We start from the raw sequence: 16,044 nt of genomic DNA, 5'->3' as shown, positions 1-16,044 counted from the left end.
AAAACGGATACTGGTGCAACTATTCTTACAGATAGATAAATGCAAACATTGGTAATTATAATATAAAATATACTATGTCATTTATATTATCAGAGTTGGAGAGTGATGGGTCAGATAATGGTCCAGAGTAACGTTTTGATAAGTGGCGTAGGACAGACATAGGAGAACACATATGTGCACACAGAAGAGCTAAGCATGTAGTGTTACATACCTCTTTCCCAGGTTCCCCATCTAATCCTGTCTCACCCTAATGTAAAACACAACAAAAGATGTTTCCAATTAAAAAATAATAATTGATATTACAGTGTGATAGAGAGCTAAAACAAATATATACCCTACAGCTGAATTTCAGGCAGATTTAAAATGTACACCTTAATGTATCTATGTATTCATTAACCTCCCTGGCGGTATGATTATGTCATATTTTAGGTGCTGAAAGCGGTACCATTATTTTGCATGGAAATTTGGCGTTTTATACTGTAGGCCTGTAATTCTTAGGAATAACTCACTTAAATCTGTCCAAACAAGAGTCTATAGACATCCCAGGTATGATAAAGTTTGAAACACAAAATCATAAATTATAATATAATAAATGACTATAAATAATTATACAAAATAATAATATAATAATAATAAATATTAATCAATAATGTAATCAAATCAAAAACACAGAAATTTGCTCAGTTGCAGAATTGTCGCTGTCATTATTGTTTGATGATACATTTCCCCACAAATCACTATCGCTCAATTCTGCAAGTGATTCTAATTTATTATCGCTGTTTTCTAGCTGCTCTAAAACCACTTTTGACATAAACGGATACTTTTTGGTTGCTATGGACAATCTCTGTTTCCAGGCAGAAAGAACAGTCTTAATAATATAAAACTGCATGCAGGACACTGGACAAACCACTAGGGACAAAAGGGATGTGTAATTATTTGATACAGTACTGTATTCTGTAAGATTACAGTATACTGTATCTATACTGTGTTTTTACTTTTTTGAATTTGGCACAGAAATCCGCCCCCGTGCGTCGCGCCGCTCGGGAACGGTGCTCGGCACTCGACAGTCACCAGTGTGTGAATCGAGCAAGATGACAGCTCACACACACAGTGGGGACACATCGCAGGATCCGGGGACAAGGTAAATAACTTCCCCCTGTATCCTGCAATGCGATTCCAAGTCTGGCTCGGGGTTACTGCTTTTGGTATGTAAAATTCACCCTGAGCCGGACTCGGGAATACCGCCAGGAAGGTTAATACATCATTAAATGTAATCTTTTGAGCAGCACGAATACCAGAATTTAATGTGGTATCAGCCTGTTGCAATTACCTGTATTGCCGCATTCACACGATCGGAATTTCCGATAACAAATGTTCGATGTGAGCTTTTGGACGGATATTCCGACCGTGTGTAGGCTCCATCGGACATTTGCTGTCGGAATTTCCGACAACAAATGTTTGAGAGCTGGTTCTCAATTTTTCCGAAAACAAAAGTTCTGATCATCTGTATGCAATTCCGACGCACAAAAATCCTACACATCAATCCGACGCATGCTCGGAATTATTGAACTTAATGTTTCTCGGCTCGTCGTAGTGTTGTACATGACCGCGTTCTTGATTTATGGAATTTCGAACAACATTTGTGTGACCGTGTGTATGCAACACAAGTTTGAGCCAACATTCCGTCGTAAAAAAAATCCATGGTTTTGTTGTCGGAATGTCCAATCGTGTGTACGCGGCATATAGCAGCACTCCAAGGGGTTGATTTACTGAGGCCTGGTTTACACCTATGCAGGTTGCAGTTTGCATATTCCAGGTGCATTTCGCGTTTTTCAATACACATTTTTGATCCATTGACGTCTATGGAACCAAAAACCAGAAAAAAGTCCCTGGCCCTTTCTATAAAATGCATAGATGTGAAAATGACCCATAGGAAACCATGGTTAATGGACTGTAGTGTGTTTCTGCAAAACTGAAAATGCACTAAAAATGCATAGGTATGAACCAGGCCTAAGGCTGGATTCACACCTATGCATTTTGAGCGCTTTTTGCATTTTGCAGATATGCACTACAGTCTATTTAATGGTTTCCTATGGAACACGTTCTGTAGTGCAAATCTGCAAAATGCAAAAAGCACTAAAAATGCATAGGTGTAAATCCAGCCTAAGGCTGGATTCACACCTATGCAGTTTTAGTGCTTTTTGCATTGCAGATTTGCACTAAAGTCCATTTAACATGGTTTCCTATGGAACACGTTCTGTAGTGCAAATCTGCAAAATGCAAAAAACACTAAAAATGCATAGGTGTGAATCCAGCCTTAAACTGGAAAGTGCAAAATCATGATAGCCAATCAGCTTCTAACTTCAGCTTGTTAAATTAAGCTTTGACCAGAAAACCTGGAATCTGATTGGTTTCTATGCAGAGCTACACCAGATTTTGCACTCTCTGGTTTTAGTAAATCAACCCGAGTGCAGGAAAGATTAGCTCACTAGTATACTGCTTCTCTTTTCACTGTCCAGTCACAATTTTCAAACAATTTTCTGTATAATTTTCTTTAGATTTACCTTCAACTTTGTAGTGCAAGGGCCTGCCTAATTGGATACAATTGAAAGTGTTCTTTAGTTTTGACCTCATATTATATGTTGTTTGGTAAATCTAAAAGAACATTGTACATGTATGCCCAGTCTAAAGCTGGATACACACTATACAATTTTATTTATATTTTCCCTTTAGATTTACCAAAACCATATAATTTGAGGTCAAACATTAAAGTGGATGTAAACCCAATTCATGAAATGTGAGCTGGGCACATAAATCTGCAGTGTTTTCTTATCTCTCTTCAAAGAGCTAAGTCCCATAGATTTCTCCCGACCCGTTCCTTTGTTATCAGCCTGATAACTCCTGACAAATTCTCAGACACATCAGATAAAAGCATCCTGACATTTCTGTTAGGGAAGGTTGGCCCTGTTACAAAACACATCTGAGAGTCTCTGCCTATGTGGAGAGGGGGTGTGTGTCTTTCCTCCAATCAGCCATTTTAGCTATCTTGGCTGTATGCCCAGACATTACACTCTGTGTTAAACAGGAAGAGAACATTTCCTAACACGATCTGAACTTTCTAAACAGTATATAAAGGTGAAGACAGCAGATATGGATGTAAAACCTATGTAGGGAGATTTGGTTAATCTCTGTGTATCATTTGAGGCTGTTCACTTCACTGAGTGCATGGGGAGCTTACATCCACTTTAAGAGTTTCAATTTGTATGCAATCAGGCAGGCCCTTGCACTACATGGTTTTGGTAACTCTAAAGGAAATCAGACAAAAAAAAGTTGTATAGTGTGTATGGGGTCTTAAGCATCGTACACATGATCAGATTTTCAACGACTGTTCGTCATTTTTTTTGTGGCATGCTAGTCTCATATCGAAAGTGAAGAGGTTACTCACCATACGAAAATTCTTGTATGACATAATACAATGTCAGAAGTGATGTAATGTGTTGAATAGTTTTGTATGTATACTTTTGTTTCTGAGCATGCATAGTCTTGCTCTTACGATTTTTATGTACGAAAATCGGACGTTGTGTTCACATCCGACAAAAAATTTATAGTCTGGGCATCCAGCTTTTGTTGGACGAAAAACCGTAATCAGCTGTTGAATTCACTGTACGAATGATCCGAAAATCGGCAGATCGTTCGTTGGACGAAATTTTACTTTCCGATTTACGTATTGTGTGTATGGGCCTTTAGTTTTATTACAGCAGATAGAATCAGGTCTTCGGTCCTGCTAGTTGTGTAAATCTCAGGACTGGATAAACAGAAACACAAACCTTTTGGCAGGTAAAATACCTCATATATGTATTTTATCAGTATGTTTATCTTTGTTTGGAATTAGGCCTTAAAAATAATTCATTATACTGTACTTAAAGGGGATCTGCAAATGTGCCTAGGCACTCCTGTGAGCAGAGCTCAAAGCTATATATCAATGCAGTGTGAAGGCATAGGAGAAGAAGTTGCCAGAGGGTCAACCACTCTTGTTACCGGAGGCAAGTGTCGAAGGGATGGAGTTCTGAAGGAGTACCAGAGCAGACTCTTCATCAGCCGGGGACTGTGAAGTGTTGGGAAAGCTTCAGGAGAGAACTCATCCAAGATGTACAGCGGGAAGCTGTAAATAAATCATGAAGGAGTACAGCGGGTAGCTGTGAATAAAGCTTATGGGATCCAGAGGGTAGCTTTGAGTCTGAGGAACCCAGCAGGTCGAGGTGGGTGAAGCATTAAGAATACAGCAGGTAGCTGGGAGCTAAGCTTGAGGATCTACAGTGGAATACTGTGAGTTGAGCTTAAAGATACAGTGAGTGAAGTCGTTGCCATAGGAGACAAGATACAGATCACTGCATTCAGCTTAAAGGTCCTTTTTCTGTATTGCTGTCTGCCTAGTTCTATTTTTGTCCAAGGAGTCTGCCAAGTTGCTATTGCATTTGCCTAAGGGTGTCCTGTGCCCTAACCCCCTCTCCCACCGTTCCAGTCAAGAGAAATAAAGCTCTTTGTTTATTTTTAAAAGTGACTGGTGCCCATCTTTCCACCCTGCACTACACCCACCATGCCTAGTAACCCACACCCTGAGGAGGAATGTCAGCTCTCCCTGACTCTGGTGGTCTACACTAGGCCTCAGGAGGTCGGGGGGGGGGGTCACTACATGTGCTTTTATTTTTGTTCATATTTTTCTTTGTTTTGCTGTTTTGTAGCTATTGATTGGTAATCGATTATGCTTTCTGCTTAAAACAAAGGTATAGTGGTACTTACAGCTGGTCCAGGATGTCCTGGGCCTCCTGGTTCTCCTGGAGTACCCATCATACCCCGTTCACCTGGGGAGCCTCTTTCACCTTTCAAACCCTATTATAAAATAAACTCAGATAGGTTATTGTGATAATAAATTGCAGTATTATATTTTTTCAAAAACATATGACTTTAATAAATCCTCACAAGTCCAGGGGGTCCAGGTGGGCCTGGTTGTCCTGGGGTTCCAGAAGGTCCCTAAAAAAGATACCAACAATATTGTATGCTCTAAAGTAAGTGCGCCAAACCAGCATAAATAATCTTTCTATACTTACAATGTGTCCTGGAGGACCTGGGCGTCCTTGTGGGCCCATAGGACCTTGATCACCCTAAATCATTGAAAAACAAATTAATTGGAACCTTGGACAGAACATTACATTTTTAAACTATTGTTTTTCTTCTAACTAAGGCTTTTAGTATCAGTAAGTAGTGCCACAAAGTTTGGGGGAGATAAAAAGCTGTAAAACCACCTTCTAACTATAATTCATTGCATTGTACTATTATGGGAGAGGGCTGGTCAGTATGACAACATAAATAAGCAAAACAACAGCTGCGCTATAATAAAAAATCAATATAGAGATGCCTCTATATAAAAAATTAAGTGAATAAATTAATAATAAAATGTGAATTAAACTCTCTAAACATAAATACAAAATGCCCCCAAGTGAATAAATGATAGAAACCAGTGACAAGTGTATTCATACAGAGTCCAATTAATGAACAGTCCATAAATTATGATCTACAGTCCATAAAATTGTGTCCCCAAACAGTGGTGTTGAAATCACAAAAAAAGGGTGTTGAGACAATGGTTATCCAGTGCACAAACTGCCGGCATCCAGAAAATGTGAAGAAAGAAAACCTCCACCATTGGAAATAGCTGCCTCTTACCAAATGATATTGATCTCTAGTTAGGAGATAATCCTCGCTTTAGAGGTTAATAATCCATACAGCTTTCCACCAGGGGAATCCTCCATGCAGATAATCACATCCAGTACATATACCGATATGTCATGGAAAGAGAACTCGCATAGTGTAAAATCCAAGGTGTGTTTAATGAAATATAATAAAGCGCACTTACAATGCAGGTGACAATATGAAGCATTCCGGGTTCAGCTGGTAACGCGGTGACGTCAGAACATTGCCTGCCCAACGTTTCGTCGCACGTGGTCAGGCGACGTTCTGACGTCACCGCGTTACCAGCTGAACCCCGGAAGGCGGGCAGGCATATCAAGGAGCCAGCCGGCCGGCTCGATTTTTTACATGCTTCATATTGTCATCTGCATTGTAAGTGCGTTTTTTTATATTTCATTAAACACCTTGGATTTTACACTATGCGAGTTCTCTTTTCATGACATATCGGTATATGTACTGGATGTGATTATCTGGATGGAGGATTCCCCTGGTGGAAAGCTGTATGGATTATAAACCTCTAAAGCGAGTATGATCTCCTAACTAGAGATCAATATCATTTGGTAAGAGGCAGCTATTACCTATGGTGGAGGTTTCCTTTCTTCACATTTTCTGGATGCTGGCAGTTTGTGCACTGGATAACCATTGTCTCAACACCCTTTTTTTGTGATTTCAACACCACTGTTTGGGGACACAATTTTATGGACTGTAGATCATAATTTATGGGCTGTTCATTAATTGGACTCTGTATGAATACACTTGTCACTGGTTTCTATCATTTATTCACCCAGGGGCATTTTGTATTTACGTTTAGAGAGTTTAATTCACATCTTATTATTAATTTATTCACTTCATTTTTTATACAGAGGCTTCTCTATATTGATTTTTTATTATAGCGCAGCTGTTGTTTTGCTTATTTATCTGGTTTTGGTGTAATATAACACTGTTTAGTTGCTGCTGGTTACTTTTTTGAATGAGCGCAATATGTTTTTCTATTACAATATGACAACATGGCTGATGATGTAAGATTTCAGTTGTGGAACATATGATTTAGAAACTGAATTAGTGGCTTAAAGTTCACCAACCTCTGCTCCTGGCCGACCAATACTTCCTTGTGGTCCTGCAGGTCCACAGTCTCCCTGTGACAGATAGTTAGCAATTAGAGCTTGTTCAATGGGTATTTTCTAAGTTGTTATAATAAACAAATGTGAAATTGTTATACCTTTTGTCCTGGTAATCCTGAATGTCCAGTTTTTCCTTTAAATCCCTGGTTTAAAACAAAATGTTATAAAAGCTCGAACAAATATCCAAAATTTAATAATCTGTTTTAGAAGAAAAGACAACTAAACATGCAACGGTAACTAAAGTATCCGTGTATAAAACTGTGAGAGAACATGTTTTCCGCCCATGATCTCCACACACTGAAAGGCTGTGATAGACTGACCCAGAAGCGGACACTTTATGAAGCTGCAATCTAAGCACTTACTGGCGATCTGAGTCAGAATTCACACTTCCTGATTCAGGAGTGAAGAGAGAATCCCGGGGGAAGGAGGAAGATTTTTGACTTCATCCTTCCTCGTTCAGACCCCCCAAGCCACTACCATGTCCCCCTGCCATGTCTATAATGTGTTTGTGTGTGTGTATATATATATATATATATATATATATATATATATATATATATATATATAGTGTAAGAGGACAGATATTATGTTAACTAGGTGGGCGGTCTCCTCCAGGAATGTCCGTGTACTGAGCAGTGATAATTTATTACTGCTTAATAAATGGACATCTCTGTTTCAGTCAATTTCCGGTACTGTAATCTCGTAAAGTCTCACGAGATTCCTGTATCAGGGGTCGTTCTCCACTGTTTAAAGCATTTGTAGATTGCTTTACTCTTCAATAGGAGAAGTGATCTACACGGCTTCATGAGCTGGCATCCAGAGAAGAACGATCTCCTCTTTGAATTCTGGAGAATGGAGTAGTAAAAGATTTTCACTGCTTCATAAACGCACACCTTTATGAGACTGGGTTGCAATATAGCTCTAGAAATACAATATATATTATTGTTTTCACTCACTGGGATCCCTTTCATTCCTGGAGACCCTGGTGGACCTGGTTCTCCCTGCACATATAAGACAAAAAAGAGATGTAAAACATAAAATACTTATAACATACTGTAAATATACAAACAAAGCACAAGGGCCAATGTAAAAGACTTATTAAGACCAATTTTCCATCCTTTTTCTTTTATTGTTTTATAAAATCTATTGCACAGTCAGCACATAAAATACAATTGCAGAGTGTATTTAAACTAATGCTACATGATTATAGACATTAAATACACAGTGACATTGGGATGAAGACAAGCGTGACAGTGATGACCATAGAACAGGGGTCTCAAAGTCAATTTTTTGGGGCCACATCAACAGCGTTTAGAATTTTGCCACTTACAGAGTGCAAGCCTCAGGAGTGCGTTGCATACAGAGTGCAGAGTTCAGGGGTGTGCCCCAACCCCCCTCCCTCAATCTTCTTTGCACCTCTCTCTCCTACCTGGTCCAGCTCTAGTACATTCCTGTGTAGGTGGCTCCAGTACCTCCCTGTATAGATGGCTCTACTACCCATGTATTCGACTTTGGTACTTGCCATTTGTAAAAAAACTCTGCCTCGCCTTGAAGGTGAGTGCCAGAGCTGGTGGGAGCAGGGGGTGAGTGCCAGAGCTGGTGGGAGCAGGGGGTGAGTGCCAGAGCTGGTGCAATAGAGTTCGACATTCAGGCTTCAAAACTGGGTGTGAGGGGCATATGACAAGGCCTGGTTGGCCTTGTGTTTGACATATGTGCCATATGTGCAATTCATAGCCAGTCTTGTTAGGTAGCATTAATTTTTATGTCAACAGAATAGCCATGGAAATTATTTAAACATTTTCTAATAAATAATAGGAAATTTGGTTCATACATACCCGAGATCCTGGCTTGCCATCCTTTCCATCTAGTCCTTCAATTCCAGGGGGACCCTGACAAAACATACATAAGCAGTATGCAACAGGTTCCTAAACAAATATTATAATAAAATCAGTTTTACAAGTGGGTAATACTCACTTGCACTCCAGGTGGTCCATGAGTACCAGGGGGACCTGAAAGTCCCGGAGAGCCACGTAGTCCTTCAGCACCCTGCAAAACAGAACCAACATACATATGTTTAAACACAAATGTTAAAATCTGATTTTTTTTACTAGAAAATTACTTATAATCCCCTAAACAATATATATTTTCTAAAAGCAGTGGTCCTCTAGAAAAAAAAAAAAAAGATGGTATCTGCATGTATATACCGTATGTTGCATGATTTGTGAAACTGCTTTAGAAAACAACATTTTCAGTAAATAATACACTAAAATTATTTTAGTGCACATAAACACAATATAATATTTTTTTTTTAATCAAAATAATAGATAAGGAGCCTTTCACACGGACGGATAGAATGGTGCTTTTAGCTGCAGATTTTACCACAGCTAGAATCACACAATGCTTTCCTATGACATCATTCACACACTACGGTTACCTGCGGTTTTGTTCCCCACGGTTTTGTGCGGATAGAAAAAATAGAACTGGATGCGTCCAGCTGCGAAATCCCGCAGCTATCGGCACATAACCGCAGGTAACCGCAGTGCACTGTGTCATCTGTGTTTGGTATGAATCTTGAGGGGGAACTCCACGCCAAATTTGAAATAAAAAAAACGGCATGGGTTGCCCCTACAGGAGCATACCAGGCCCTTGGATCTGCTATGGATTTTAAGGAGAACCCCCGTACGCCAAAACAACAGCGTGGGGTTCCCCCCAAAATCCATACCAGACCCGTATCCGAGCAGCAGCCCAGCCGGTCAGGAAAGGGGTGGGGACGAGCAAGCGCCCCCCCCTCCTTAACCGTGCCAGGCCGCATGCCCTCAACATGGGGCGCCCCCCTGCCCCAAAGCACCCCAAAGCACCTGTCCCCATGTTGATGAGGACAGGGCCTCTTCTCGACAACCTTGGCCGTTGGTTGTCGGGGTCTGCGGGAGGGGAGCTTATCGAAATCCGGGAGCCCCCCTTTAATAAGGGGGCCCCCAGATGCTGGCCCTCCACCCTGGGTAAAAGAGTATGGGGTCAGTATTAGTCAGCTCCGGGGCCCCCTCTCTTCTTTAGCTCTTTTACAAGGGGGGGTTGCTTCTTCGATGTCTTCTGGGGGGGGCAGGTCTTCACCGCCGTCTGGTTCTCTTTTGCCAGGGGGGGGGGGGCGCTTTCTTCTTTAGCTCTTTTACAGCGGCCCCCTTCCGGGCTTCTCCTTCGACGTTTTCGGCGTGGGGTGCCCAGGCTTCTGTCGCCTTCTGCCTTCTTCTTCTGCTTCTTCTCTTCTTCTTCTTCGATGTTGACACGTCGCTTCCTCCCGCTGTAATGCCGTGTGCGGCGGCTCGCACCGATTTATAATGACAATTTAGCAACTCTGGATTTTGCCAAAATGATAGTCTGTTGCAGAACATTTGTGCAATAGAGTAAGCTTCTGTGGGCTGCTCATTTTTAACAAGAGAGAATGGAAGGTGAGTATGTCCTTCCAGGAAGGGAAGAAATTAAGAGAACCGGTTGCTTTATCATGCAAGGGCAAAGCACGGGTTACATTCAAGCTAAATATTTGTCAAAGTTTGAAAGATAAGATTAATGAAAAATGAAAACTTTACTTTTTCTGCTGGAGGCCCAGGTGGTCCTGTTGATCCTGGCTTTCCTGCGAATCCTGGGGATCCCTGAAAAAATAAAAATTTTAGATTTACAAACCTACAAACTTACTAAGGTAAGACCCTACTTAAAATGTTTGTAGAATTGAAGTATTAGTGACTACATGACAATATGTGAATGTATGACTATGCAAATATCTGAACCTCATATGGAAAACTGCTTCATATCCTGGAAACAAGATATCTTACTTAATATACATATGCAACTAAATAATATGAATAAAAGATACTAGTCCTCATATTTTATATGTAGATTAAGTACAATTTATGCAGCATTTTACAGCATATAAGCACATTATGGGGCAAATTTAACGAGCAATGCACAGAATAAAAATATGCCTCAAAGCAACAAAATTTTAACATTTATCAGTATGGGGTTCTGAGAAAAATGATTATCGTTAATCAATTTTTCCTACATGTACTTACTGGGGGTCCAGGAAATCCGGGTGGTCCAGGAAATCCCTATAGGATAAATCAAAATAAATATAAATGCGACTTTAAATAAAATGCACAAATGCGGCTGCTAGCCTGATCATTATTGAAATAGCAGACTTGAAAATATTTTTACTTTTTGCAGATGTTGTTTCTTTGTATTAGCAATCAAAGGACATATGGTCCGTGTTCATCCGATCCCCCCATAGGGTGCAGGGAACGCCCTGTCAACCGCCGGCTCAGCGGGGATCAACATAGCGATCCCCGCTGAGCATGCGGGGCATATGGAGGTGGATCATCACTGATCCGCCCCGTGTGAAAGGGGCCAAAGTGTGTATGAGCCACTACTGATACTTAAAAAATATCATACATTCCCAAATGTGTACAAAAAATGTTACTTTTGTATTTATGTGTGTTGAAAAAGTGCACATTTTTCATTGGGACATCAACCATTTTAGGGTAAAAGAGGCTTTATCAAAGTGTGTCTAGAATGTTTTCCAATGAAATTATAAAGCATTTGCTGTCTCTTTCAAAGGTCAAAACTTATGCCTAGTACACACGTATGGGTTTCCCGGCAGACTTTTTACCGCCGGGAAAACCGAGGGGAAAACCAAGAGCCTTGCTCGGTTACTTTGTCCCCTGAGGCCTCGTACACACGACCGTTTTCCTCGACAGAATCCACGAAGAAACTTGGTGGGAGAGCTTTTTTGCCGAGGAAACCGGTCGCGTATACGTTTTTCATCGAGGAATCCGCCGAGGAACGTCAAGTTCTCTTTTTCCTCGACGGGAGTCTCAATTTCCTCGTTGTGTTCCTCGTCGGGCTGGTTTTCGACGAGAAACAAGATGGTGTGTATGCTAAGAAACCCTTGCATGCTCAGAATAAAGTATGAGACGGGAGTAAAAGTAGCATTTGTAATGGAGATAACACATTTTTCACACTGTAACAGACTGAAAAGTGCAAATCGTCTCCGACCAAACTTTTACTTAACACGCAGTAACATGAGATTAGCAAAAGCAGCCCCATGGGTTGTGCCAGTGGAATCGAACTTCCCCTGCCGTCCTATGTGTTGTAGTCACCGCGTTTGAGAACAAGGAGATTTTGTCTTGACAGTGTGTATGCAAAGCAAGCTTGTCGAGTTCCTCGACAAGCCTAACAAGGAACTCGTCGAGGAAAACGATGTGTCTCACCCGATGAGTTCCTCGGTCATGTGTACGAGGCCTCACACATGGCAGGGTTTCCCGACAGGAAAACTGCCATGAGAGCTTTGGTCGGGAAACCCGGCCGTGTGTATGCTCCACCGCAGTCTTTTCCCATAGGAAAACTGCCAGCTTAAAAAACGCCGGGAATCCTGGCGGGAAAAAAGAGAGCTGGTTCTCTTTTTTTTCCCGCCAGTTTTCATGTCTGGAAAACTGCGATGGAGCATACACACGTCCGGTTTTCCCGCCATAAAAGCTCTCATGGCAGTTTTCCCGACTGGAAACCCGTACGTGTGTACGAGGCATTAGGGCTCATACACATGACCATCAAACAAGAAGAATACTTAAAGTGTATGTAAACCCAAATTTATTTTTCAGTATGTTTGGCAACATTTCACTGTATATAATATTTTTGTGATTCTGTTGCAAAGTTTTTTACCTAGAGATTCTGCCAGTAACATAATGTCTTGCTAGCTTGCTGCACATTTTCACTGTCAAGCTGTACACTTGCACAGCACTTGAAGCACAACTTCTAGTTGACACTTTTCCAATGTGTAGAAAATGTGCATGGCAAGTCTCTAGCAAGAGCAAATTTGCAGTGATGAGTCTACAGCAAGAGCTCTGCAAGTCACAGTGACCCCTGTGGTGGGATGACAATTGCCCAACCTAACTGAACCAGAACTTGTAGCAGACTTGCAGAATGTTTTCAAAAAAAAGTTGACCTAGAGTAATGCAATGTGCACTTGCTACAATCTGCAAACAAACTTGTGAGGCCTGGCAAGTCTAGCAATAGCTTAATATGTCATTTTCAAACTTGCAGCTCAATTGCTTGCTATCTGGGTACTACAGTGATCCTATGCCAAGCACCTGTTCTGCTTCATAGTAACAACAGGGGGTTGTTCCTTCAACACAGGTGATATTCCACAGAGTTTTTTGGATGAGGTGGAGAATGTGACATCGCTGCCTCACTTCTCCACCTCGTCAAAGCTGGACCAATTTAACTATACAATAAAACCCATATCTGGAATTCAGCTTTAAGATTGATGAGAAACAAAGAATCTGCAGCATAAATCTCAGAAAACTTTCAGGCAACTGTAAGTTTATATCATTAAACTGTATATTGAATTTCTAAAAAGAGTTCAGAAAGGAAAATGTCCAGGAGTAAAATCTAAGGTCATAACAGGCTTGTCAATTTTTGCAAAAAGCCGCAGTTCTGACCGTTTATCACAGAAGATGAATTAAGCGCCATGTACGATAAGCTTTAGGGTTATAAACACTAAATATTTCCAAACTAAGAGCATGATTAGGGCACTCCATTAAACAACAATAAAACTTTTCATTGTTGGTGACTCACCTGATCACCTTTTTCTCCAGACTTTCCTGACAGTCCTCTCTCTCCTCTTGGACCCTAAGTTAGTGAAAGCAAGTGATAATATCAAGAGACAGTTAATTACAAGTCAACTCAATGAGATGTTGCTGAGCAGGCACTTACCAAAGGGCCGGCAGGTCCAGGGACACCAGGAATACCAGGAGGACCCTTACACAGTAAGATAAACAGAATGTTAAGCCTTTATCAACTACAACATTTATTTTATCTACCCTGCAGATAACTGTACTGGATTTTTACAGTTTTTTCATACCATCCTGCAAACATAATGCACAACATGTTCAATTCATTTTTTAAATGTCAAATCATTGTCATGCCCATCCAGAATGCTATTATAAATGGCAACATTTTTTATTTTTTTTTATTTGTAAATACCTTATTTACAATTATTTTCTGCAGCACTTCAGGCTGCGGCCGCCTAAGTAATTTAGTCACTAGGTAATTAGCATGGACTCCTGGCATATCGGTGTCATATATCCATGGGAATCGCCTAATACCGAATTCTTGCGTTATTTCCAAACTGGAAAACTGATTGACATGTTGCTACAGCAATAGGGCAGGGGCTTCTGCTGATGCTGCCATTGCTATGGCAACCTGTCAGGAAGAAAGAGCACTGCGCAGTGACATTATTGCCCAGGTGCGAGATCGGTAGATGCATGCTGGGTAGCCAGCTGCACTGAATTCCGTCAATGAATACAAGAGGTTTTCGGATGCCAACAGCAGAGATTGACCCTGCCCGAGATCAGTTTAGTTTTGCACGATTTAAATATTAAATAAAAGGACCACATTAATGACATTATGTAACGGTTGCAGTTGAAGTGGACACAACTACGGCGGAGTATTGAAAAAAAAATGAATTGGGGGACTGGAATTCCGCTTTAAGCTATAACGCATATGTTATTTGGCATAATGACTGTTATGTTCAGCCATGCTGAACATAACAGTCAATAAAGCAAATAACACATACTGTATGTTTCAGCTTAGTGAATTGAGCCTAATAAAGCATGGTATGTTCAGCATGGTAAGGCATGCTGTAATTTCTGACATACTGCAACACAAATATTCAAATTAGTGTGCAAATGGCAATAGAAAACTAAAATATACTGTATATACACAACTCTAGGTTCATATGGGAACTACAAGGGTAATAAACCTTATATTTCAGACATTAAGCTTGCAAGTTTTTAAGAGCAAAACTTTAGACTTTATCAAGAAAGTTTTTGTCTTAACTCACCGACTCTCCTTTTTCACCGCCTGGTCCACTGTACCCTCGCTCACCTTTAGAACCCTGAATAATAATACATATATTCAGTAATCAAGCACATCATTGAACATGTCCTCATATATGTATAAATCCCTCCTCTACTGCCCATTAATTTAATATAATTACTCACGGGGAGTCCTGGGGGACCAAGAGCTCCAGGATATCCAGGCAGACCAGGAGGCCCCTAAAGCACAAAGACAAATTATAAGCATACATTACGTAAATAGATCTAAATATTTAACCATTGTGTTAGCCAATCACCACTTTCTGAATGAGTTATGGAAGATAGATTTTTTTCTCACTTTGATGTAATGGATGCACATTATTCTTAAAATAAAATAAAATCGTTGGAAAGAAAGAACAAAACACCACCCTCAATTATCCATATGATATGTATTTAGAAAGAGTTTTAAGAGGGGTAAAGAAGATCTCTATGAACTCCATATGTGAGAACTCAGAAGAGTTCACAAAAATACTGTATAAAGGCTGACATGCAGTTAAATCTGTTGACATCTATCTGAACTGAAACCGAAATGCCTGCTTTGCATAGACATGCTTTAACAATGCCTGAAATCTCAATTTGTCTGACAACTGTCATACCTGCATTAGCTGCTGTGCTTGACAAACCATTTACAGTCTATTGTGCTTGACAATCAGCGTGAACACATTATTCAATAAGCTTAAGTATAGCTGAAAACTGTGATAGAGAATTTCTCTGCATGGCTCCTCGTGCTTTATATCCTCTATCTCTGACAACTTCCATGCTAAGTGATATTTATCTAATGCCACCATCATTATTTATAAGAAGTTGTATTACAAAAAGACTAGGCTGTAAACTAATTCATTTTATTTTCCAATGAAACTGTGAAACGCAAGCAGGCCATGGATAATCTATTCAAATAAAGCAAACTCTGTCCATGGAAATTTAATCCACTTGGGTCATTAGGTCATCAATGACAGAATTATATAACAGTAAAATCATTTAGTAAACATTGAAAATGTTAGTTGCTTTCCTTTAGGCTACACATGGAATGAAATGGGTTCTAGTAAATATTTTCTAGCTTATTTCCACTATAATCTGAATTAATGATGCTACTAAAGCATTACTTTGCAAGTAAAATATAAAAAGGCTATAAAATGAAGAATTTTAATATTTGCACTATATTGAAGTAGTGCTCAAGTAAGGGATTTTCAGACACTGCATCCCCTGCAGAAATGCAAACAATAAAAGTGTTTTACTACTTTAATTATGTTTAGGGA

General features: G+C 40.1%; 1 protein-coding gene across 7 annotated transcripts in view; it reads right to left on the bottom strand.

Annotated features, from left to right (window-relative positions):
• Window positions 1-16,044, bottom strand: part of COL16A1 (collagen type XVI alpha 1 chain) — a 249,859-nt gene that overhangs the window by 10,343 nt on the left and 223,472 nt on the right. For all 7 annotated transcript variants that reach the window (XM_040337082.1, XM_040337081.1, XM_040337083.1 and 4 more), the window contains 15 exons: window positions 14,915-14,968; window positions 14,755-14,808; window positions 13,626-13,670; window positions 13,488-13,541; window positions 10,931-10,966; window positions 10,451-10,513; window positions 8,841-8,912; window positions 8,702-8,755; window positions 7,823-7,867; window positions 6,965-7,009; window positions 6,828-6,881; window positions 5,109-5,162; window positions 4,981-5,031; window positions 4,801-4,890; window positions 212-247 (listed from right to left, as the gene is read on the bottom strand). In XM_040337082.1, coding sequence (XP_040193016.1) covers window positions 212-247; window positions 4,801-4,890; window positions 4,981-5,031; window positions 5,109-5,162; window positions 6,828-6,881; window positions 6,965-7,009; window positions 7,823-7,867; window positions 8,702-8,755; window positions 8,841-8,912; window positions 10,451-10,513; window positions 10,931-10,966; window positions 13,488-13,541; window positions 13,626-13,670; window positions 14,755-14,808; window positions 14,915-14,968 — 807 coding nt within the window. The remainder of the gene's footprint in view (window positions 1-211; window positions 248-4,800; window positions 4,891-4,980; window positions 5,032-5,108; window positions 5,163-6,827; window positions 6,882-6,964; window positions 7,010-7,822; window positions 7,868-8,701; window positions 8,756-8,840; window positions 8,913-10,450; window positions 10,514-10,930; window positions 10,967-13,487; window positions 13,542-13,625; window positions 13,671-14,754; window positions 14,809-14,914; window positions 14,969-16,044) is intronic.

Source organism: Rana temporaria, chromosome 2 (genome assembly GCF_905171775.1).
Source record: "Rana temporaria chromosome 2, aRanTem1.1, whole genome shotgun sequence".
NCBI classification, from domain to species: Eukaryota; Metazoa; Chordata; class Amphibia; order Anura; family Ranidae; genus Rana; species Rana temporaria.
This window is presented reverse-complemented; position numbering and strand designations above follow the sequence as displayed.